Raw genomic sequence first — 24,291 nt, 5'->3', positions numbered from 1 at the left:
GTCCGTGCTGTGGCCCAGAGAGACGTGGGCTGGAGAAGAGCGGAGAGAGGCCGGCACACACACCGCATCCCAGACCGGGGCGTCCCGGGCTCCTCCCAGGAGACAGTGCCAGGCTTCAGAGCATCGAGACCTGCTCAGAAGCACCTGAGGCCGCCAGGAGCCGCAAGAGAAGAGCGCGTGGGAGAGCCCCCACGGCGCAGACGCACTTTCAGGGTCTTCTGCGCACAGGGAGGAGAGACCCTGCCCGAAAGCAGCTTCAAGCACCAAGATTAAAACACCTTGTTTCCCAAACACCAGCCCTTTCAGAGCAGTTCTAGAGGCTGGCTGTGGGCTGAGTTCAAAATGGCCAAGCCACCTGGAGGACACACTCATCCACCTCATGTTTCATTTCTTCACAGGACTTTTTTTTTTGAGACAGGGTCTCACTAAGCAGTTCAGGCAGGCCTTCAACTCACTTTGTAGCCCAGGCTGGCCTCGAACTCACGGCAATCCTCCTGCCTCAGCCTCCCGAGTGCTGGGATTACAGGCATGTGCCACTACGCCCACTTCTTGGAAGGACTGAATGCTACTGAGACTTGGCACACAGGAGTAGCTGCTACCAAGGAGAGTTAGAAAACCCTGTGACGCATAGCCTAGAAGGCCTTATGCTAATCTGCTGGCAATGCATTAGAAGACTGGTTAAAAGAAATTTAAAGAGTAAATATTCAAATGCCTAACATTCTAAGTGCTGTGACTGAATCACAGTGAGTGTCTTTAAGGGAAGATCAAGGCAGAAGGTGACTCTGGTCCCTACACAGACGTATAGGGAGAAGGGAACCAGCGCCACATCAGATGTAAAGACAGAAGCCCGCTGGCCGCCACACCAGCTGTCCAGCACGAGGAGGGGAGGGAGGAGGCCGAGGCCGTGCAGGCGTCTGAACTGCGCGTGAGGAGGCGGCACCTCTGCACTCGTGCTCTTGAGAGAGATCACTGTGAACAGGGACCACACGTCCAAGCACTGCTGAGGCGGAGCCCCAAGTACTGGGATCAAGAATCAGCCTTGTTTCAGTGGCGGAAACTCGCCCGCCCGGTGTTCACGGAGTGTGGACAGACGGATGGGGCAGGAGCCCTGGAGCCGCCGTCCTGGGTCAGGGCAACGGGACGGGACGGGAGGGGCGCTCACAGCAGCCGCTCGGCCCTGCACGGCGCTGTACTTACATTCCGAGTAGGGACTGGCGGACAGAGGTAACGACCAGCCAGTCCGTTCTAAGACGTGGAGAGTGCTTCTGCCACGGTCTCAGAGAGCGAGGGGGCAGCCTCCCCAGGGACACACGGCCCCACTCTCAACGCTGTGACAAAGCAGCCTGCGCACTGTCTGCCCCTCCTTAGACTCAGCGTGCGCGGCTGGCCGGGATTCACTCACTGTCGCAGCCGCTGCTGCCTCTAGTCCCTGCTGGCTCGGGGCTGGGCTGCCTGGGGCCTCCACGGGTTGCCCTTCCTGATGGTGAGCGGGAGAGAAGAAGGAAACGAGAACGGGAGGAGGCGGGAAGGCGAGCGACGGGGCATGGAGGATGGAGGTGGTCGGGAGAGGGAGAGGAGGCGCTCATAACTCACTGCTCTCCGCAGGCGGGTCGCGCCGGGGCATGGGCACTACGGGCACCGAGTCTGCGCCGAGCCCCGGGGCTGCTGGGCACAGAGCTCAAGCACACACACGTGTGCGGGCGCAGACGCGTGTACATTGCTTTTTGAGAAGAAAAATACCACCGTGCTTTAAAGCAAACCTTTCCCCGGGTACTCTGGCCAGCGCAAGTTTCATTTTAAAAGGCAGAGTCTCGGGCAGCCTGGAGGCCGCCCAGGGCAGCGACACGAGTGGGTCCCGCCTGCAGCTCTGACAGCTGGGTTCAGGCTGAGAGGCGTCAGACAGCCCAGGCCCGGCTCTGCTCAGCACCAGGACCTGAGCTGTGCCTTGCTTTCCACCCAGCCCTCAAGCCAGGCCCAGAGGCTGGGCGCGAAGTGTGCGTCTGTGTCATCAGCGGCCCCGGGGTGCGCTGGTGCTTGTAGGCGAATCCCTGTGCATGCACAGCGGTTCATAACCTCTGGAGGCTGCCACGCGTGCAGTGACTCTCAGATGCAACAGACACTCACCAGATGCTTCCTCCTCAGATACTGGCGGCGCAGGACCAGCGGCTTCAGCAGCAGCATCCAGGGCACACACAGCAGCGCGACAACCACGAGGAAGCACTGGATTCCCTTCTGCAGGGGGGCGGCAGGACGGCGGCGCATGAGCACGTCCCAGAGGGGCCGCTCACCGAGGCCCAGCCCAGGCTCCCCAAGCAGTGTCCCGTGCATCTCTGTGAGAGCCTTGGGCTTCTCACATACCCTGCGGCGGTGCGACATGCCCGAGAGCTGCCCTTTCTGGTTCAGAAACCACAGGGACCCTTGCAGGCAGAGGAGGTGGCCTACGCTCAGACCTGGACTTTGGGGCTGAACACGAAAGCTCAGCTCCTAGGCAAGAGAAAGGTCCGGGCTCCTGGCAGAGGCAGCATTGCGCCCGGCCGCCAACGCACCTGTCCGGAGTACAGCATGGCGTTGCCGTCGGGGTAGGAGAAGAGGAACATGTTGATGAAGTGGATGAGCAGGCTGGGTGCACTCTCCGACGTGTGTGCGCTGTAGGCCGTCCACTTATAGAAGATGAGTATGACCAGGTAGCCGAACAGCGAGGACATGAAGATGATCTCCGGGATGAACCCGAAGTAGATGTTGAGGGGTTTCTTGAAGTAGCTGCAGAGGTAGAGGGCTCAATGTACGGTGGGGAAGAGACCAGGAAAGGCCCCTGTGGAGAGTGAGGCTCAGACTGCACCACTGGAGGCTCGCTCAGTCTGTGTCTGAGGGTCACGGACAGAACTCGGGGTGAAGCACCACTCTCAGAGCTTGGGCAAGGAGGGCTCCCCACCCTCCCTCCGTGTGAGAGCCGGGAATCCAGTATAGTGGAGAGTGTCGCCACAGGTCCCCCAAAACCTCTGTAGGACCCAGGGCCTTCACACTGAGCGATATTTAGCCCATTTTATTTTTATTTTTTATTTTTTGTCTTTTTGAGACAAGGTCTCGCTATGCAGTTCAGGCTGGCCTTCAACTCACTTTGTGGCCCAGGCTGGCCTCAAACTTGCAGCAATCCTCCTGCCTCAGCCTCCCGAGTGCTGGGCTTACAGGCATGCACCACTACTCTGGCTCTTAGCCCTTTTCAAGTTATTATTATTTTATATTCGAGATAGGAGCTCACTAAGTTGCTCAGACTGGCCATCCTCCTGTCCCAGTCTCCCAGAGTGCCAAGATTACAGACACGTACCACATCAAGAGAAAAGGAATTCATTCAATTTGATGAAAATCACTGAAGCTTTACTACAATCGTAAGTTGCAAGGGACTAACATTTATTCTCATTTGGTTAGTGTATGTGTATTTGCTTTTTTTAAATGTTTTTGTTTTTTTGAGGCAAGATCTCACTATGTAGTTCAGGCTGATTTTGAACTGTGTAACCCAGGCTGGTTTCAAACTCACAGCAACCCTCCTGCCTCAGCCTCCCAAGCGCTGGAAGGACAGCTGTGCGTTCCCATACCCAGCCAGACCACGGGGTTTTTATCTAACAGGGTGTGGTGGGGCACACCTGCCATCCCAGCACTCAGGCAGGAGACTGAGGCAGAACTTCCAGTTCAAGGCCAGTTTGGTCTATACAGTGAGACGCTGTCTCAAACAAACATGCAAGCGCCACCTGGTTTTTATGAAATGAGTACAATGGCACAGAACCAGGCTGGCACTCACTAAGCCCCCTCCAATCGTTCTGACCTCTGTGGGAAGAGCCTCACCTCTCCTGACGACGGGCAGAGCTACTCACATGTGGTTGAAGAGGCTCAGGCTGACGCCAAACAGCATGTGGACGATTCCCAGAATCACCGACATCTTCATTTTGAAGGAGTTGAGGAAGGTCAGTTTGTTGGTGGCAATGTTCCAAATCTGCAAACCCAAGCAGAGAAAAAGCATCACACAAAGAATTCTCATGTGGGAAGACAGCATTCCCCTTTTTAGGAAAGGCCTGCTTCCTCACGTGAAACTCCAGGCCTGGGCTCACAGAGCAGGAGCAGTGCTGACCTGCCACAGCCGCTGGCACCAGCTGCCGGCCAGGGCCCGCCCTGCGCGTCCCCACTCTGGGTCACTGAGAAGCCTGGCTCGGACACCGCGTCACCTCACCTGGGACTACCGCAGCGCAGCGGGCTAAAAGCCAAGGACTCGGCTTTGCAGCCTGGCCCCGGTGCGGGCGTCACCCTAGAGCATGCACAACGACAGCTTTCTCTCTTGGTGCTGGAGGACAGAGCCCAGGGCCTTGTGCATGCTAAGTGTGAGCTCTGCTCATGGGAGACCCCCAGCCCAGCAGTGGTTCGTTAGCACCACAAACAGCAATCCGTGCCCAGATTTCTGCTGCGGCCGGGTCTGCCCACACCTTCTCCCCCGGCCCGATTCGTCCCAGGAGATCTCTGCTGTGACCACCCGTTTTTGTGCAGCTCCTCAGCCCACGGCTGCGGCTCACGTCGCTATGATGCTGGGGCTGCAGCCACGGGTCACGAGTGCTAGGCCACGGCCATCCTGCATTTCCCCTGCAGCCTCAGGCAGGATGCCCCCTCTGCTGTCCTGGGGTTTCTCTGCCCCACACAGCCATCTGTCACCCAGCCTAAGCCACGACTGTTCTCGCGTGCCAGGCCCTGCCCGGGCCCCACTGCCGGCCTCAGGAAGCCGCGCCGCTCTGCCCTGCGCCACAGCACACACCCTCACCGGCACACTTTCCTGCTGAGCCGGGGGCTCGGTTACCTCCAACGTGAAGGCATGTGACTGTCCTCTGTCCGGCCCAGCTGTCTCTAGCTCAGGCCTATGACTCCAAGCAGGGGGTCGTGTGCACCTTGTGCCCTGAGAACTTCCAACGTCTCCCTGTGCACATCCGGTGACCTCAGAACACCGGCACACACGGTCACGGCCCCACTGCCACTGCCTGACATGTGGGGCAGGAGCGGGTCTCAGAGCTGCTTGTCCAGCGGCACTGTGCCTGGCAGACAACAGGGAGTCCAGAAGGAGCTGCTCCATGAGCCTGGGGGCACTGCCAGGCCTCAGCTAGCCTGCATCCCGCGTGTGTGCAGGGACAGCAGCGTCTACCTCACAGAATGGACGATTAAGCCAATGTGCCGAGGGCTAGCACGGCACCAGGTCCACAGTAAGCACCTCAGTACCACCAGCTTTGGTCAGCTGTTCATTCATGCTTTTGGGCAGGGGACTGAAGCTTGTGATAACTGAAATACAGCCAGTGCCACATCTGCAGGCTCCACATCAGTGGATTCAACCAACCACAGCCAGATTGAAAATACTCAAAGCAGGGTGTGGTACTGTACACTGTGATCCCACTTCCTCAGGAGGCTGAGGCAGGATGCTCCAAGTTGGAGCCCAGCCTGCAACTTAGTAAGACCCTGTCTCAAAATGAAGAAGAAAGGGCCGGTCCAGGGCTTAGTGTGAAGGTCTAGGGCTCAGTGCCCTACATGCATGCACACGCGCACACCATGGAGAGCAAGTGCTGTCCCTGGAGCACGGCGTGGTGGACGGGCTGTCCCAGGGGGTGCAGCCCGCGAGTGCGCCCTGCCGCTCAGCGAGGGGGCTCAGTGAGAGACCACTGACGTGGACAAGGACCCCAAGGATGACGCATGGGGGCTGCAGAGCAGGAAGCACAGCTGCAAAACACAGTGAAATCCTTAGCTGGCCCAACGGAAATGGCCTCTGCATGCAGAACGACTCACTCGCGGCTCCTCCTCCGTCCCTGGACGATCCTGCCTGAGACGTCACCAGGGGAGCCCTGAAGCTCCTGAGGCTGCGCAGGCGGCGGCGACCCACACTCCTGGCAGCCAGCCCAGCACCGAGCCCCGGCGCCCGCTCTGTGCCCAGAGCCAGCTCCTCGCAGCCTGCGCTCCAGAGCCTCTCCTGAGCGGGCAGCGCGGAGGGCTCTCCAGCCGGCCGGCTCTCGCGTTCTAGAAGGACCTGTCCTTCCCCTGACAAGGCCCCGCTTCTCCTTCGGGACCCTGCAATCTTCGCGTCTAATGTGGTGTTACTGCTTCAGCTCACACAGTGAAACAGCTGACCACAATTACCTGCTACAGCATGTGTAAAAAAACAATTCTGAGGTCAAGTTTTGCTAAGTATAGAAAGTTAAGTCTAGAAATCTGAAATCCACTGCAAAGAACTAACTTCTGCTTTGTTAAACCATGTGGTAAACCTTTTTAAAAAACAAACTGAGGAGAAATGAATTGAGAACCGGAAAGCAGTGTCTTAAAAATCAATCTTCCCAGTCAATATTTTTAGCTACTTCAGAAATATGTAGTGTTGGAGCTCTAGTGGTGCAATGGGTTAGCACATGGTCCTTATACAGGAATAAGCAGTGTTGGAACCTGTAACACCAGTACTCAGGAGGCTGAGGCAGGAGCATCACTACGAATTTAAGGCCAACCAGGGGTACACGGTGACTCCAAGGTCTGGGTGAACTACAAAGCAAGAACCCATCTCAAAAACAGACGAAAGAGGGCGAGGATATAGCTCAGTGGCGCAGTGCCTGCCTGGCAAGTGTGAGGCCCTGAGTTTGATTCCCAGTACTCCCCACCAAAATTAAATTAAAAAATAAACGAAAGAAAAGAAATAAACAGTGTTAGAAAAAACATGTGGCTTCCAACACGGTTGGGCCTCACTTGGCTGGGACGCACTCTGAACAGAACATGTCAGCCATAAAGCACAGAGCTGTCTGCCATCACGTCCACCCCCTCCCTTCCAGATGGCAGTGGGTGGAAGACGGCAGGAGTCTTACCGGATCAATGCCGAAAGGGTACGGGCCGCCAAAAACGCCGGGCACAGCTGGGTTCAGCTGCAGAACAGGGTTCCCCTGGAGTGTGTCTTCCCTGCCAGGAGAGGGGCAGAGTGACAAATCTGACATGGACAGCAGGAACCACCCCGCCCGGGACTGCCCACCAGAGGATGGACGACAGCCACACCCACGCTGCCTCTTCAGTGAGAGGAGGGGCCGCAGCCGAGTGAGGAGCCATCAGCCCCGAAGAAGGACACACGCAGCTCAGCAGGGGCTCGGGGGCTGCTCCTCACTCACTGACTAAATAAAAATGCAACTTGAGGGTCTGGACACCAGATGAGAAGCCACAACACGCTGCGCTGGCTGGAGGCTAAGTGAGAGGGACACCGCGCTGCACGGGGGCGGGGGCGCCAGCTGGCCGCCTGTCCGAAATCAGAGTTGAACAGCTCCGGCTTCTCCTGCGACTTACGTCCAGTTATAGAAAGTGAACATGGGCCGCACACTCCAGGACGACCCGAAGATGTTCAGAGACTTGGAGAAGCAGTCGTTGTAGATGAGGCCGGTGTAGATGGAGAAGATGCCCATCAGCAGGATGATGTAGCGGCCGCTGAACACGGTGCTGAACATCTGGAAGAGGCGGCAGCAGTGAGTGCTCCACCTGCTGTGGCGACACTGACGCGCGGCCGCCTCGATCGATGTACCTGCCCAGCTCGGGCGTATGAGGACGAGACAGACGTCACCCGCACACACACAGGGCCTCTTCCGCACTAAGCTACCCTGGCTTTCGTGTCCCCTTTGGTGATTTCATGGATAACAGACTTTTAGGTGCAATGTTCCTAACCGTGCATGAGAAATTACAAAACTTCTGTCCAGTGCAGATGTAACTTTGGATTTCTGGTTTATTTCTTTGTTTTCTATCAGTGCTGGGGTGGAACCCAGGGCTTGGCACTGAGCCGCATCCCCAGCCTGGTGCGTTTTCTCACTTTCTGCTAAGTTGTCCCGGCCGGGCCCTCCTCCCTGCTCGGGCCCCAGGCAGTGCCACACCCAGCAGACAGAGCTGAACCGCACCTCGTTCTCGTTCTTCTGAGAGAGGATGCGGCTCTCCCTTAGCACCATCCACACAGCGAAGAGGGTCATCAGGATGCCGTGGCCGAAGTCCCCGAACATCACGGCGAACAGGAAGGGGAAGGTGATGATGGTGTAGGGAGCTGGGGAGAAGCCGTGGGACAGGAACAGCATGAGAGCAAGCAGGTTCCGGCCCGCGCTCCTCCACTAAGACCAACCGCCGATTCGCGCCAGCCAGACCCGCACCCTATCCCCCTCCAAGCAGCCGGCAGGGGCCGGCCGCCGCCAGCACCCAACCTGGGGCAGGACATCTGCTTGCGTCCACAGCGCCCCCTCACAGGCTCATGCAGAGCTGCCACCGGCAGCTTTGTGTTGAAGCCAGCTGCTTACTGGGGCTTACAGTGAGGTGTTTGGAGAACCTGACCTGAGCCCTCCCAGGAAAGGCAGCCAAGTCGTCGTACCTGGGTTGATCTCCCGGTAAGTCCCAATCCCGTAGGCGTCCACAATGTTCTGGAAGCCAGATGTGAACTTGTTGGTCTTGTTATACGTCGGGGGCGTCTGGCTCGTCTGCATTCTGTTCAGAATGGAGGGCACAGTGGAGCCGCTGTGTTCCTGCGGAAGACAGCACACCAAGCTCAGGTCGCCCTCCTACCAGTGGTGGACTGTCAAAGAATATTAAAGCCGAGAACAAGAGGCTGAGGCAGGAGGGTCGAACCCACAAGTTTGAGACCCAAAAGTTGGAAAACTCTTGCTAGGGGTGAAAGGGGAGGGAGGGGGCTGGGGAAAAAGCAGCAGCAAGATATATCACGTACAGGTATAAATTCCCTGTGAAGAATGTGATCATTATACACATCTAAAAGGTACCAATGAAATTTTTTTAAATTGTAAAAAAAAATAAACAAAAACACATCTTGCTGGAAGCAGTCCTTACCAAAGGTGAGCAGCAAAAGGCTGGGTAGGGAGTGGCGATGGGGTCTGAGCACAGGAAACCACAATCAGCAAGACTCCGTCTCACAAAACAACGGTAACTCTAAGCTGTGCCGCCGGGACAGCAGCGAGCCCCCTCCACTTCTGCGGGCGCACTGTGTGCTCCTTTGCGCCCCAGGAGCAGCGCAGGCTCTGCTAGCCTCGGCCTCGGGGCAGCCTACATGCTCCACCCGCGCCTGAGATGCTGGAGCTGGTGCGTCCGCTCCTCCCCCAGCAGCTCCTGCTCAAGGCTTCCCAACTTCCCTCGGAGCCCCGGGTGTCCTCGGGGCACCCACGTGGCTCTGCCCTTCTACCCACTGAGCTGCTCCTCTGAGCACTGCCTTCCAGATGGAGCGCGGGTTCAGGGCCTCACATACCCTGGCTTCTCCCCCGGTCTGCTCCTGCACCTGCTGCAAACCAAAGGCACTGCGGACCTGCTCATCTCCCTCAGATGCCCCACAAAGCCCACAGCCTCTCCACCACCAAGTCCTGGCCTGGGGTCACTGTCCCTTCCTGTGTTCAGGTGATAGCCATGCTGGCTGCCGCCTACGAGAGCACCGCACCCCTCACTGTTCATCACTTCCCTGCCTTCTAACTCGGGATAAAATGCAAAGCCTCTGACCTGCTCTTTAACAACCCTTCTGTTGCCGCCGTCATAGCGGTTGCCCGTCATCCCAGCACTTGGGAGGCTGAGGCAGGGCTGGGGATGTAGCTCAGCAGCACAAGCGCCTGTCTGGGAGGCTGAGGCAGGTGGGTCGCTATGAGTTCAAGACCAAACTGAACCACACAGCGAGACCTTGTCTCAAGAAACAAAAGAAAATAAAACGTCAGGCTGCCCAGCACATGCCACTGTCCCTCACGTCCTGCCTTCTCATCACCTCTGGTTTCCAGAGGCCTCACCAATGCCACCTTGCTTTGCTTGCGTTCATTTTGTTTTGTGTGCCTGGTGCGGGCGATGGAGGCCTCGTCCGTGCCGGGCAATCGCTGTGACAGAGTGCACCCCGTGTCACCCCACTACCGCCCTCCTTGAAGACTTCTATGGTCGCGTGGGTTGCAGAGCCCCTCCTCACACACAGGGCCCGCGCTCAGCTGGGCTGGCGGGAGCTTCGCACACTGTCACATCCGCCCAGCGGCTGTGTGGTCACCGAGCTCGCGCTGTGTCCCCGTGACCTGGGCCTAGGTGGCAGCTGAGACAGCAGCCATCCACGAGCCTCCCAACAGAAACAGCCAGAGAGAGGCCGTCAGCCTGGCAGGACGGCAAGCCACGGCCACGCTGCTCCCCTCACGGCCTGCGCTTCCCGGAGCCCCGGGCCACCCAGGACAGGATGCGCGCTGTCGGGACGCACGAGCACATGCAGGGTTCCCATGGTGACAAGGCTGTCGCGGTCCTTGCTGCACAGCAGCCGTGCGAACTCACCGTGCCCCTCCGGAGCGCAAACTGGATGGAGTCCAGGTCTGTGACGGGGCACCAGACCTCCGCGATCAAGCACTTCTGCGTGACGTCGATGTTGCAGAGGTTCAGCGTGTGGTAGATGGCCTTCATCTTGCGCACCTTGATGAACCAGACCCGGATGTTCTTGGCAGCGGCCTGCAGCACACGCTGGCGGTGGTCCTCGGTTTGGTTCAGAACCTTGTGGGGAGAAGGGCGGAAGCTGGGGCCTGGACTCCAGGCCTCCCTCTCGGGAGCGGCTTTCTAAGAGGGACTGCAGAGAAACTATTCTGAAAATAAACTTTGTTTGTTGGTCCAGTGACAAGAAACGTGAGTCCTAATTACTAATACCCAAGACCCAGGACCCAACAGATGTGCGTGCCCCTCTGCTGGGCACGGCGAGGGGCAGCGGCTCCCCGGAGCCGGGCTAGGAGCTCAGACGAGGACAGCGACCTGCAATGTCCCACCTACACCAGGAGGGGAGGGAAGAGGCCGCGCCGACTGCCTCGGACAGGGACATCAGGACATCCACAGTCCTGGGGGGCCGTGTGGCCACATCTGCAGCCCTCACGGAGGGAGAACAGTTTCCACACTGAGCCTGGCACCCGGGACAGAGCTCCCCAGAGGAAGGCGAGGGGCATTTCACAGCCCAAAGCCGCAGCACCCAATCTCAGGCTGACAGGAAGCCCAGCGCTCACCGCTGGAACAGGCCAAGAAGCCGCTTGTAACAATACAGGAGAAGCCACCTGAAACTCCCACCTTCCTCTAAAGGGGAAGGCTTCATACTAACCATGCTAACGTTCCCAGCTCAGGCCAGAATGGAGCAGTGAGTCCTGAAAAGCTGTCCTCACACAGTGAGATGACTTGGCAGACATTAAAAACAAAGGCCAAGCCAGCATGGGAGTGCACGCCTATAATCCCAACACACAGGAGGCTGAGGCAGGAGGATCACTGAGGATTTCAGCCCAGGCTGGGATACATAGTGAGACCCTGTCTCAAAAAGCCAACCAGGCAGGGGCTGGGGATTTAGCTCAGCGGCAAAAGCGCCTGCCTGGCAAGCGCAAGGTCGTGAGTTCAGTTCCCGGTACCGGAGAAAAACCAAAAAAAAAAAAAAAAAAAACAGCCAACCAGGCAATAAAAAAAGCAAAGGCCTCATGTGACCGGTAAACTTGGCGCGACATTAGGAGAGTTACTTCCTGTCCCAGGGCTGCCATCCACCCTTTTTTGGGAAGGCTGCGTGTGACTGTGCCATGCGTGGAATAGCTGCTTTTCTTTCTCCACCCTACTCTTTGTATTCCATCTCTTTGGAAAGTTTCACTTCCTATAGCTGGGTTTTTAGAAACTTAAATTCTAGGCATTTTTAACACCATTCTCTGACTCTGCCCGTCAGCCTCCGAGGAGACGGGCCCGGTGCCCAGGTTGTGCCCACACAGCCACCAGTGTCCCTCAGCCAGTGGGGTCCAGGCCCTGGGTGGGGGCTGGGAAGGGAAGGGGTCGGTGCACACCTGTGACCTCTGCGTCACTACTGGAAGGCAGTGCCAGGGATGAGGCAGTGGACTCCCACTGTGGGCGCAGTCTCCCCTCTCCTCCCCAAGCCCCGCAGGACCGGCTGTGCATAAGTGGCACACACTGTGACCCAGTAACCGTGTCCCTCAGTGCCTCCGAGGCTCCAGGGCCAGACTGGGGCTGGGATCGAAGGCGGCCCGAGGCTCTGCAGGCCCCATGCTATCTGTACGCATCCTCCAGTTATTTTCCTCACCTGCACACACTAGGTTTTGATTATAAATGATACCGCCTCACGAGGCGGAGGGGACCTGAACACACAGCACGCCTGCCTCCTCCGTGAGTGACGGATGCTATCTCCAGCAGCGGTTTTCTGAGGCCTTCCCCACGCCCAGAGGGACTCGTACCCGGGACGCACTCTGACTGGTATCTGGGGCCACCGCAGGGGCCACCCAGCACACCCGAGTAAGCGCACACTCGGAAGGAGAGGCCTCCCGCCTCTGCATACCATCTGGAGGTCATCGATCCTGGTGTTGACTCCTGAAGCCATTTCTTTCCTCTCCTGTGGCGTCTCGGGACAGGGATAGAGCGAAGCCCTGAACCTGCAATGCACAACACTGCCTGAGGAACATCCACACTTGGTGGTTGCTTTTTTTTCCCTTTTTAGCGGTTGCTATTCTGAGGTAGGGTTTCTCTATACAGTCCAACCTGGCCTCGAATTTGCTACGTACCCCAGGCTGACCTCTAATTTGTAACCCTGCCTCTGCCCCACGTGCTAGGGTTACAGGAGGCACCAGCACACCCAGCTCTAAGTGTCTTAACATTTTCAATTTAGACAAGCTCAGAAGATAACTTACTGAGCAGGACCAAAGCAGGGCTAGGTCAGACTGATGTGTTAAAGCTATTTATGTGAAGAGGCCTGCGGACAACAGTGACATCTGCACTATCGAGACCTTCTCTGTAACTATGAGATTCCCTGGAGATTAAAAAAAGGAAAAGAGATTGTATTATAAATTACTGGAGAAAAATGCCATGGAAAAATTCTGTACGCAAGACAGACTTTGCAAAAGGCAAGAACGCAGCGTGATGCACTACGCGGCCATGCCCCAGAACAAAGGGTCCTGCCGGACTTCTGGGAAAAAGAACTTGGGTTTTGTTTGTGCTTTCCCTGTGGTACTGGTGGTGAACCCACTCTGACTGAGCTGCACTGCTAGTCCTCTTTATTTTTTATTTTGAGACAGGGCCTCATTAAGCTGTCCACACTGGCCTCAAACTTGGGATCCTCCTGCCTCAGCCTTCCAGAGTGCTGGGATTACAGCTCTGGCCTGTCTGTAATGGCTTAGAATACGCACCCCCACGCTGAGGAAGGCAGAAAGGCTCCAAGCCCGCTGCTCTGGCTCTGCAGCCGGGCAGCTGGACTGGGGCCCGAGTGGAGGTGGGGGGCCCTTACCCCTCACAGATCTTCTTCACTCTGTTCTTGAGCTGGTCGCCTTGGAAGAAGATGATAAATACGGACTTGTGCACGTAGTCGCCCTGGCCACAGAAACAAAAGGCAGGGTTCAGACCTCTTTGTCTGGAAGACACCCTTCGAGACTCTCTCCAGGGTGGCAGAGGAATGCCAGGAGCTGTAAGGTCGTGGCCACCTGTGCTGCAGCCACCGTGCCCACCCAACTCCTGAACTGTCGCAACGGGCATTGGCTGTAATTTCTGGGCACACTAGTCTGCTCTTAGACACGCCCCGGGGCCTGGCAGACGAGCTACAGTTACGTCCTCTGCATCTTACTACCCGGCTTCACTGTCCATCTCTTCTTAGCTGCACGACGAAGGCCACAGAGGAGCGGAAGAGGAAGAAGCCCTTTCTGTCTGTCCTGGCTTAGAAAGTCTCAGGAAAGGGCCGATAAGTACATGGAACTGAGTCGTGGAAGAATGTGACGGAGAAGCCCGCATTTGCTAACTCAGACCAGGGGAAGGGGAGAAAGCGGCCGCTCCAAAGGCCAAGTTCACACTCAAGGTATGGGCAAGGAGCAGAAAGACCAGAGCAGCTGGGGATGTAGCTCAGCGGCACAGCACTAGCCTGGCAAGTGCAAGGTCATGAGTTTGATTCCTGCTACAAAAAAAAAACAGACAGACAGACAGACAGACCGGAGCAAACGAGGGCCGCGGCGCTAACCGGGTGGCCTCTGGTTGCTACAACCGCTCATAATCGAACAGTGCACACTGGGTAAGAGCAGACAAGGAGCAGCCCTTCAGAGGGATAAAGACCTGGGGTGAGGAGTGTGAGGCTCAAGCCCTAACCCTCCCGGCTATGCTGCCCTACGGCAGGCCGGCCCTTCCCCAGTCTGCTCATACATCTGCCTGTCTGTGGCCAGGAGGAGGCCAGCACGATGACCCCGAACTTCCCCACTAGCCCTGGAGAGCCCTGGAGAGGCCGCGGACATGTCTGGGTAAAGGGGCTCGCCCTAGCATCCAGCCCTGGCGTGCAGTCGCCGGCTGACCCTGTCCACGTCTGCGCACTCTTGCAATTCAGTTTCTCTTCTCAGGCAGAGAAGTAACACTGAGAAAGTCACGGAACCCCAACTCTGGGAATCTAACAATGTGGAAGCACCAGGAAGTGAAGTCTGTGCAGTACATACAAGCTCTGCTTCTAACTCCTCGGCCAGGACGCGAGGCTGCTCCTGCTTCCAGAGCACCGGCAGGCAGGGCCGTCCGTCCTGCACGGCAGCTATTCTTAACAAATTCCGATCCTCCCAGAAAACAAGATGGCCAGGAAATCTTACCAAGCGAAGTGTCATCAGCTCATAAAGCCCGCAGCTTAGGAAGTGACTCCTCTTTTTCTTTTTTCTTTTTTTTTTAAAGGCAGGGTCTCACTGTTAGTTCAGGCTGGATTTGAGCTCACTATGTAGCCCAGGCTGGCCTGGAACTCACAGCAATCCTCCTGCCTCAGCCTCTTAAGTGCACCCCCATGCCTGACAGTCACCCCTCTTTTCACACTGAATGTTACCAAACATGGAACCTGCTGTCCTTCCTAAGTTCATTTTCTTGAGAGACAAGTTTTTCTTCAGTTCCCAATCAGGAAGACGAAATCTATAAGGCCAAAGTGTTAAATAATTGGAGAAACCCTTTTTCCAATCCAAACAGGGTAAAGCTTAAAAACCCATCTAGGTCCTGTGCACTGCAGACACTATTTTGGGGGCGGGGCAGCCCTTCTGGTCCTCCACCTGCGCAGGACAGGGAAGGCGGCTGCAGAAGCGGACGCAGGGGGGCGCCACGCTGTGTCCTACACTAAGTTCCTCTGCAAGACCCACGCCAGGGGACGCCATCCCCTTGTCTTACAGTCACAGGATCCTCCAGGGGGTTCTCGATCTCAGCCTGTCGCAGGAACACGTTCCCTCGGCACACGCGCCACAGCATGCGTTCAAAAGTGGGGATGCGCTCCCGGTTTATCACGCCAGCCACGAAGCTGGGGGAGAAGAGCAGATTGGGAGTGCTGCTCCATGGCACGGTGCAAGGTCAGGACACCAGAGAAAATCGAGAGGGGACGGGGCCGACTGTGTGCACAGGGCCGTGCGTCCTCACGGCCACGAGCTGCTACACAGGCCAGCAGTGAGTGCGCCCCACAGCCGGTGAATCCCAGCCTTGCTGCCCCCCAATGTCACACCGGACCAGACCGCAAGCATGCGAGTCCGGGGCGGGCTTACCCCAGCCGTAGTGGTGCGCCTCTCCCCATCTCGCTGGGCTCCAGGAGCGATGAGGACTCTTCCAACAGGTCTGGATCCGCCATCTGCTGATGATGCAATTCAGCCTGAATTCACAAATCAATTAATATCTAATGAAAATAGTTAGTGGCATGCAGGGAACGAGGAACCAGGAGATAGGTTCAGAAAAGAGAGATGGAAAAAATGAAACCAAACCACCAAAAGGCAAGACACACCCACAAAGGGAAGACAGGAAGGGAGGGAAGGAACAAAGGAGGGAAACAGGAGGGAAGAAAAGCGGAGCTGCCCCCGGGAAGCGCCTGGAGAAGTGCTTGGAAATGAGACAGACAGGAAGTGAGCGTGAGGCGTGTAAAGCTGCCCCCACCCTGTGGAAGCCGTTCTCTCCCCGTTTCCGAGTGAACCACGAACGCACAGAGCGCTCTCCATGTTCAGACAAGAAGCTGCTATAAACCAGACCTTGGCCCAAGGGCTGTTGTGACAGGCAGACGGTGCCTCCCAGGCGAGACTAAGGCAGCACGCCTGCACACAGGGTGAGCAGGAGGACTGGGGCGCTCTAGGGACCAGGCCCTCCAGCCACAGAGACTGGGGACACGGGAGCTTTCCGCAGGGCCAGAGGCTGGCCTCACGGGGCTGAAAGTGCATCTCCTTCCTCCAAGGTGCAGGAGTGCGGCAGCTGCAGGCCTCACCTCGTGAAGCGGGCAGTGTGCTTGCTCTCTGTCTCTCGACAGGATCAGGATCTCGTCTGTAACATGTCTGCAGGCTTTAGAGTGGAAGGGCCCTGGGAACACAGCTCCAGAACCAGGCGGAGCAGGAAAAGCAGCAGATAATCAATGACTCAGTGCTCCGGGCCAGACTGACTGGAGGGGTCGGAACGGCGTCCACCGGGGCAGCTTGTATACTGCAGCGGGGACAAGGGGCAGCACGGGTGTCTCATCACCTCACTATGCTGCTCCTCTGCGCTGGCAGAAAGAGAAGCCATCCTGCAAAGCCAAACCCAGTCTGCCTCTCTGCTGCCTGGTCTCCCAACTTTAACACCCAGGGCTTCTCATCTGACCAAAGACCGTGAAAAACCGGCTTCTTCAAAAAGCAAAACTGAACAGAAGTCAGAATAATTCTTTCTCTATCACTTTTATTCCAAATTCTGAATTGAACCTATGCCTGTCAACCACATTATCAAAAATGCCACAGGAGGCCCTCACCAGACACAGTCCCAGGTCCAGGCCCGTCAGTCAGGGGGAACCGAGCGCAGCCCAGAGAGGGCTCGAGGCTGGGGGAGGGCAGCGAGTTTGCGAGGTGAGGACCAGGCTGGTCCGAAAGAGCGAGAACAAGGGCACAGCAGAACCGGGAGAACCTGGCCGACACCAGGGGCTTCCCGAGCCGGGGCTGCGACAGCAGTGACGCCTGCTGCCATGAGCATGCGGAGGGCTCTCTGGGCTCTGCGTCCAGTAACCTGATGCAAGCACCTGGCCTGCGGACCGGACAACCCGAGTTCAGCCAGCTGAGTGGGCCCACAGGACCCTGTCCCACCGCCACGCAAGTGGCAGGGCCCAGTCAACTGCAATGTCACGGAGGGACAGGGAGCAACACACCTCGACCAGAAGGCACCCAGGCTGGAGCTGGGATTCTTGGAGAGATAAAAGCTACAGAAATCACATCAAGTGCCTACTGCAATATCCTATTAATTACTAACCTCACTGCTTCCCATTTAAGACTCCCCAGTGCTAGAGGGCAGAGTTGAAAATTCTAACCTTCAGAGTGACACCTGAAACTGTGCTGTGCACCCAGCCCTGACCCGAGGGACTCCAACCCTGAACACCTGCACACTGCGGTGTCCTCCAAACCACCGCCCTGGCCCTGGCCACCAAGCACAACACTGAGATCCGAGCCTTCCGCGAGGGAACGCAGCAGGCGCCTGTCAGGCCATGGTCCAGAGCCCTCCCGGAGCCCAGGGCCCCGCCACGGCCCAGCTCCTCCCCACCCAACTTCCCGAGAGGGAGAGACCGCTCACCACCCGCAGTGCGCACCCAAAGCTGAAGGATGTGGCAGATGGGAAAGAAACAGAGGAAAGCGGATGGATGGAAAACGCAGAAGAAAAGGAAGGCGGGGTCTGCATGCCATTAACCATTACTTTTCCAGTCTTCTTTATGCTCTCTTATGTCATGCTGCTTATGGTAAAAGATGCAGAGAAATCTCTCCAGCTCTTACAGCTCTTCATAAGCAAGAAGACTGAGAAAAGGGCAATCATTAACAAGTCATCGTAAACGCTCTGGCCGAGAAGGGCGCCGCTGAATCTGTATCATCTCAATCATACGGATATGCAGTAGCTATTTACGTTTCCCCTGGCGATCACAACCCCATGCCTAAATACGCAGAGAATCATGCTCCAATTTACCCACTTTCTGCTTGCTCATTACTGTAGATTGTTGATTATATTCACCAAAGCATAAAAAAGACTAGCAGTTTAAAAACTGATAGTGTTTAAGGTCGTCTGCAAACATTACAATTTCAGGCAAGCAAGAAACTCACGAAAAATTTGTCTGTTTTCAACCTGTGTTTTCAACACTGAGGGTCCCACGTCTGCTCACCTCGTGCACTTTTTACACACACACACACACACACACGGGTGGTCCCTCTGCGAGGCCTGGGCCCTGACGGTGCTGTCTGGCAGCACAGCAGGCCGGGGGTGTGGCGAGGGCCTGGGGTAGCTGTGTGACAGTGGCGAGGATGGGCAGGGCCGCCGGGGACTCCTGCGCTGCTACAGGGGCTGGGAGCAGAGGAGAAATCAAGGCACAGCCTGGCCTCGTGCTCCAAGGGCTTCCAAGACTGGACCAGCAGGCGGGGTAACAGCTAGCCCCCAAGAATGGGCATTTACTGTTCAGGCTCAGTAATCACAAAATTAAAATCTTAAATTCCCTACAGGATTTGAAAATGAAATTAAAATCCTAAATCCCTATAGGATTTGAAAATTATGTATCATCTTTGTGAGTGGTTCCTTTTATTTCATTTTTACTATTTTATCTTTATTTTCTTTTATTATCTCTTTTTCTTTGGTGCAGAGCACTGAACCCAAGGCCTCTGTCATGCTAAGCACGAGTACTTTATAAATAACATCTCAAGGGGGCCATGTGTCCGTCTTTACTGAGATTCTCAGTGGATCCATAGGACGTGCCTGCTCTACCCTCACATCCAGAGCTCAGGGGCACTTCCGAGTGTCAAGCACAATGAAGGGCCCTCAAAAGGGAGCCAGGACGGCTGAAGGGACAAGGACTGAGCTCCGGCGACGCTGTACCGCACTGGGCCGGGTGCAGTGAGCGCACCATGGGCAGCCACACACAGAGAAGGCGGCGGCCACGCAAGGGCACAGCTCAGGTGGGTGCGTGCTCAGGTGCATGAGGGCCTGGGTTTCATGCTGAACTCCAAAAAAAAGGAAAAAGCAAAGCGCTCATCCTCAAGGATATGGGGCACTGTACCCGGGGACCATTCCCGAAGTGAGTCACACAGGGGAGCAGGCCTTATTCTCGGGAATCGACGACCACAAACGCAGGCGTGCTGGGGTGAGCAGACTGGGGTGCACGCTCTGTGCATCAGAACATGTTCCACGGGCTCTGCTGCAGCAAAAGGCCTTAAACACCTGCGGAGAGTGCGTCACATGCCCAGGCCTCCCGAGGCAGCAGGAGTGAAAACGAGCCTCAGACGTTACCGCCTGTCCCAACGTTCTCCCCCAATTGTACACAATGAATGGTCCCAGGGCGGCTCCACCACTACAAAAGCAACTCCAGCCAGCGGGGCAGCGGGGAGCCCTGCCAGCCACCCTGCACAGAGCTGCTTCCTGGCACGGCTTCTCTGGGCCAGTCCTTGGCGCTGTGGGACATGTCACTCCCACAACAATGTGTTCTAGACTAGTAGCTTTCCATCCAGCAGGCCTCAGACACACCTTGTCATCAGATGGCTGCCCTACCCACCAAGGGGCTCCTGACTCAGAGGGCAGAGAACCTGGGTCACAGGGAGCCGTTCCTGCGGCTCTGGCCCAGAGAACTATAGAGACCTGGTCTCTTCCCAAGGGCAGAGAATAAAAGCAAAACTGAGGGTATCAGAGGCCAATTGTATTCCTAACTCTTGGCCCAGTTTGTTTTTGTTGTGCAGCAAATAGAAATCTTTACAGGAGGCGTATGAACAGTGACAGCCAGGAGCCACCGCGTAAGCACTGATCTTCCCGGGCTGGGGGCACAGACACAGGAAGAGCAGAGTCACCGATCTGTTAGTGTGGGGAAACACCCAGGCTGCAAGGTGAGCCCCCGCCAAGGTTCACTGGGGAGAAGGGACCTTCTGACGCCAAGCCCTTTCGGCAGGGCCGGTCACCTGGCCCCTCCCACACCTGCCTCCTCAACCCAGGACTCACAGGCAGTGTCACGGCGAATGACATCAAAGTCGCCATCCAATGCCAGAGGTCTGGATATTAAATCTCTGTTACAGTTTTGTGTATAACCGAGTGTTTCTTTCTTCTACTTTAACCTTAAGCATGTACTTACCTTGTAATACAGTTTACATAAATGTAATGTAAAAATTTCAACTACGTCTACACAGTGTCTGTAGGATTCCTTTTCCCATGTTGAGATGAAAAACTGCAGAAAATGTAAAAATATACAGAACCATGGCTGGCTGAGCACTGCATGAAAATGGAACATAATCTGACTTTTTCAACTAAAACAGAGTGCAAAAATGGCATTGCTCCCAAACTAGCAAATTAAAATAATTACTGGAATAAAAAAATGGCCCACTTGCGCAGGAGTAGTATCAGCCACTCAAGGGCTGAAAGAAGCAATAGGCTGACCTCATCGAAAAACTGCTGAGTTTTGCGGAGAATGAATTTGAGCTCGGTCAGTTCCAGGAAGTTTCTCTTCAGGGCTTCTTGGTTTGTGTTGATTTCCTTCAGCTCATTCTCAATCTTCTCAAAATTGGCCTAGAGGAGAAAACGGAGCTCAGCTGAGGAGGCTCGCTCCAGAAGACAGCACCTACGAACAGCAGCCGCGCTGACAAAGCGTCAGAGTCAGTGCAGCCGCCACAGCGGCCGTGACTTTACCAGAGCAACTTTCTCCATGCAGTGTTTTGGCTTAATACTAGTCTTTCTTTGTCTACCAAGTCTATGTTACATGCGGTACATTTCACCAGGGATTTTAGACTGTTAAAATATTACCAACAAGCCCACTGCTGTGTGTTTGTAATGCCAGTACCCTGGGAGGTTGAGGCAGAGGACTGCAAGTTTAAACCCACTGTGGTCAGTTTAACCACTTAGTGAGACCTTGTCTCAAAATTTAAAAAAAAAAAAGTTTCTTAAAAGGCTGAGTATATAGCTCAGTGCAAAGGCCCGAGTTCAATCACCAGTACCATTAAAAAAGAAAAAGACCAAGAAAAGGCACAAATAAATATTATCAAGTATAAGAAAGACAAGCTGGGGTGCACACTTGTAATCCCAGCACTCTGGGAGGCTGAGGCAGGTGGACTGCAAGTTCAAGCCCAGCTTGGGCAATTTTGTGACTTAGCAAGACACTGCCTCAAGATATAAAAAAAGGAGCTGGGGATGTGGCTCAGGGCAAATGAATCGGGGCAGTACTGCAAAGACAAGAAAAAAATAAATAAAAAAAGAAAGCCCGGTGACTACCCCTCAGTCTATGAAGCTATAGACTGTCACAGTACTCCAGAAGGGCTCCTCCGCTGAGCAGGTGTGATCTGCTCAGACACTGGCGTCTGTGCAAGGGGACCACACTTTAATTCCATCCTCAAGAAACCCGTAATCAAAGACAGCACGCACCAGGTTACAAGACCGGCTGCACGCTCCACCCACCCCGGAAAGTGACTTCTGTTTCCCCTAGGAAGACTCATCTGGCTCTCCAGACGCGCTTACCTCCAAGTCGATCATGTCCCGGGGGAAGGGCACCTCCGGGTTCTCGCCAGTGTCCATGATGGGGATGTTCGCTTTCCTTATCTCTTTCTCAACGAATCCTAAAATGACAGAAGCAAAGTGTTCGCGCCAGCCCTACATGCCTGGAGTCACTATTATTTGAGCGGGAGGGGAGAAAATGACCTAAAACCTAGCTATAATGAAACCTAGTTTCATTTAAGCTAGGCCTGGTGGCAGAAGCCTGTAATCCCAGCATTCTGAGAGGCTGAGACAGAAGGGTCCTAAATTTAACCCCAGCCTCGGCAAGTTGGTAATTCAGCAAGACCCTATTTCAGGGAGGGCTGTAGCTCCGTGTGTGTGCCCTGCATCGTCTCTGGTACTTCAGTGTAAAAGAACAAGGTTTGTCCCAAGAGTGGAAGAACTTTTCCTAGAAAAGCAGCAGGTCTTTCTCCACAGCCTCTTGGTGTCCCTCTCAGGCTCAAGCAAGCCTGCAGAGGACGGTCCACCCACCACGCCCGCTTTCCCTCTTGCGGCCTGACGCTGGCTGGTACCCACACCCTGGAAAATGGCTAAGGGTCCCCAGGCACTGTTCCACCCGGGTGCAGCCAGGCTGGTGTCCGTGTGGGCTGCTGGGTGCCAGGGATGGAACCCAAGGCCTCCCGTGCACTAGCCACAGGCTCTACCCCAGCCCCTTGAGCCTGTTTCAAGTGTAGAAAATAAAAATTTCAAGGCAGAGTATGGACTAAGGGTTCCAAGCACCAGAAAAGTCTCTCAGCTGACAACTGCTGATTTACTTCCTGTACAGGGGAGGCCCAGTTCTCCTATCAGCTAGCTAACTGTAAGCTGGCTCGGTAGAGTGGCAAGACCACAGTGCTTGGAGCCAGCCAGCTCCACCTCAAACGAGGAGTCCATCATGAGCGCGTACATGCTCGGGAAAATCACTAAAACACGCTGATTTCTAGAGTTTCAATTATTAAACAAGTAGCACCGTCCTGGAAGAACGTTAGGGAGCAGAAGTAACAAAGCACTCCTTCATTCCTAAGTGCCTCGTCCTCAATGGGACTTCCTTTCTCATCACTCAAATAAAAAGGTGGCTGCAGTCAGGCACAGTGGCGCTCGCCTGTAATCCCAGCACTTAGGAAGCTGAGGCCAGAGGATCACAAGTGCGAGTCCTGCCTGGGCAACTTGGCAAGAACCTGTCTCAAAATAAAAAGAGTTGGGGCTGTAGCCCAGGAGCTGGCTGACACCTAAAGCTGATGCTGTGCTGAGCGAGCTCTCAGAGCTCTGTAATGTGGTTCTGCGCTCGCAGCGCTAGTGAGAAACAACGCAGGCGCTGTCCGCTCTCAGCCTGCTGATCAGCAAGGTGCCCACGAAGACCGCCTCATCCGGACACCACCGAGTCTACCTGGGGCACGACCTCCCCCTCCGTCACCACCGCAGCACTGTCCTCCTCCTCCTCTTGCACGACTGTCCTCACGCACTCAAAGAACATGGTCACCCATCTGAAACAAACCAGCATCAAGGAGGACCACACAGACCAAAATGTACGTACGGAGCTTTCGATCCATCTCCTCACATCTTCGGACTTCATTCACAAACTTCCGCTGGAAAACATTCACATCTGGATTCAGCTGAAAAATAAGAGCACAGTACAAACCTTCTAACCCTGCATCTATTTCCTGCTTCACAACACAGCCTGCAAGGTGCAGACCCTCCTTTGAGTCAGTGCACAACGCAACACTGATCAAAACCGCCCACCAGTCCCTGGCAGGGGCTCTGGGCCCACCTTCCACCTAAGCCAGGACCCCTGCTGCTGGGACATGGCGGGGGCGGATGGGGGCCAAAGCCGCACCTCCCAAAGCCCCACACAGCTACAGCAGAAGCCCCATGTGCCTGGCCGAGGGGACAGAAAGCAAACCCCACCTGCATCTCCACCCTAGATGGGCTGCTTTGTTCACTCACACATGTGATTTTCAAAGCAAGGGGACAGGCTTTCTGGGATACACAGAGGTCCTGCTCACTAGGAAACCTGCACTCTAGTAGCAAAGAAAGGTGGGGACACAACTAGTAGATTATGCAAATAAAGAGTGGTTTTGTTTTTGTCTTTCTGAGACAGGGTCTCTCTATGCAGTTCAGGCTGGCCTTGAGCTCACTTTGTAGCCCAGGCTGGTCTTGAACTCTCAATGATCCTCCTGCTTTAGCCTCCCAAGTGCTGGGATTACAGGCGTGCGCCACCATGCCCAGCCCTAAGGAGCGATTGTTACTCAACACCAAATGTGTGCCAGACCCTGTACTAGGCTTGAAGAAAATACCAAGCATTAGCTGTGTCCGGCTTCAGAAATGCAAAAATAATTAATGAGCTTAACCATATGTGGATGTGTGCGTATGTCACACACATATGCTATAGTGTGTGGTACAATATATCACATGCTGGCTCATTGGATACATGTAAGTGATACAAACATACATGTGCACGGATATACACATGTACTATAACCACAACTACATGTGTATGTGCATGAGATGTATTAGAAAATAACTTATGTGTACATTACACATACACATTTATATATATGTATAAATATTTATATATATATATTCATCAACTCAATGGTCCTCTCTTTGAAACTCAACCTGTTAATATTAGACAGATGGGAGCTAAGGTAAAAAAACAAGATTAATGATAAGAGAACCACTAATAGTAAGCTACACCCTGGTCTTCAGCTCCATGGAAAAGACAGACGCAGACCAATAATTACAATCGGTTGTGATAAATGCTGCTGAAAGTAAATAAAGTCATTATGTTGTAAACCTTCGAGCTACGCCATAGTAATACTGTCTAGTCATTAAAAT

General features: G+C 55.1%; 1 protein-coding gene across 1 annotated transcript in view; it reads right to left on the bottom strand.

Annotated features, from left to right (window-relative positions):
* Atp6v0a1 (ATPase, H+ transporting, lysosomal V0 subunit a1) overlaps positions 1 to 24,291 on the bottom strand; it is a gene marked incomplete at its 5' end in the record, with an annotated part of 46,310 nt that overhangs the window by 10,580 nt on the left and 11,439 nt on the right. Inside the window, 15 exon segments of the mRNA XM_005394459.2 lie at positions 2,125 to 2,232; positions 2,547 to 2,760; positions 3,870 to 3,988; positions 6,864 to 6,954; positions 7,330 to 7,487; positions 7,929 to 8,068; positions 8,387 to 8,537; positions 10,309 to 10,521; positions 12,332 to 12,425; positions 13,274 to 13,356; positions 15,157 to 15,283; positions 15,522 to 15,625; positions 20,371 to 20,499; positions 21,442 to 21,539; positions 22,991 to 23,069. Of these exon segments, the coding sequence (XP_005394516.1) occupies positions 2,125 to 2,232; positions 2,547 to 2,760; positions 3,870 to 3,988; positions 6,864 to 6,954; positions 7,330 to 7,487; positions 7,929 to 8,068; positions 8,387 to 8,537; positions 10,309 to 10,521; positions 12,332 to 12,425; positions 13,274 to 13,356; positions 15,157 to 15,283; positions 15,522 to 15,625; positions 20,371 to 20,499; positions 21,442 to 21,539; positions 22,991 to 23,069 (1,908 nt within the window).

This window comes from Chinchilla lanigera, unplaced genomic scaffold (assembly GCF_000276665.1).
Source record: "Chinchilla lanigera isolate Chin_1 unplaced genomic scaffold, ChiLan1.0 scaffold00050, whole genome shotgun sequence".
NCBI lineage: Eukaryota > Metazoa > Chordata > Mammalia > Rodentia > Chinchillidae > Chinchilla > Chinchilla lanigera.
Note: the sequence above shows the minus strand (reverse complement) of the source record. Positions and strands in the feature narration are given on the sequence as shown.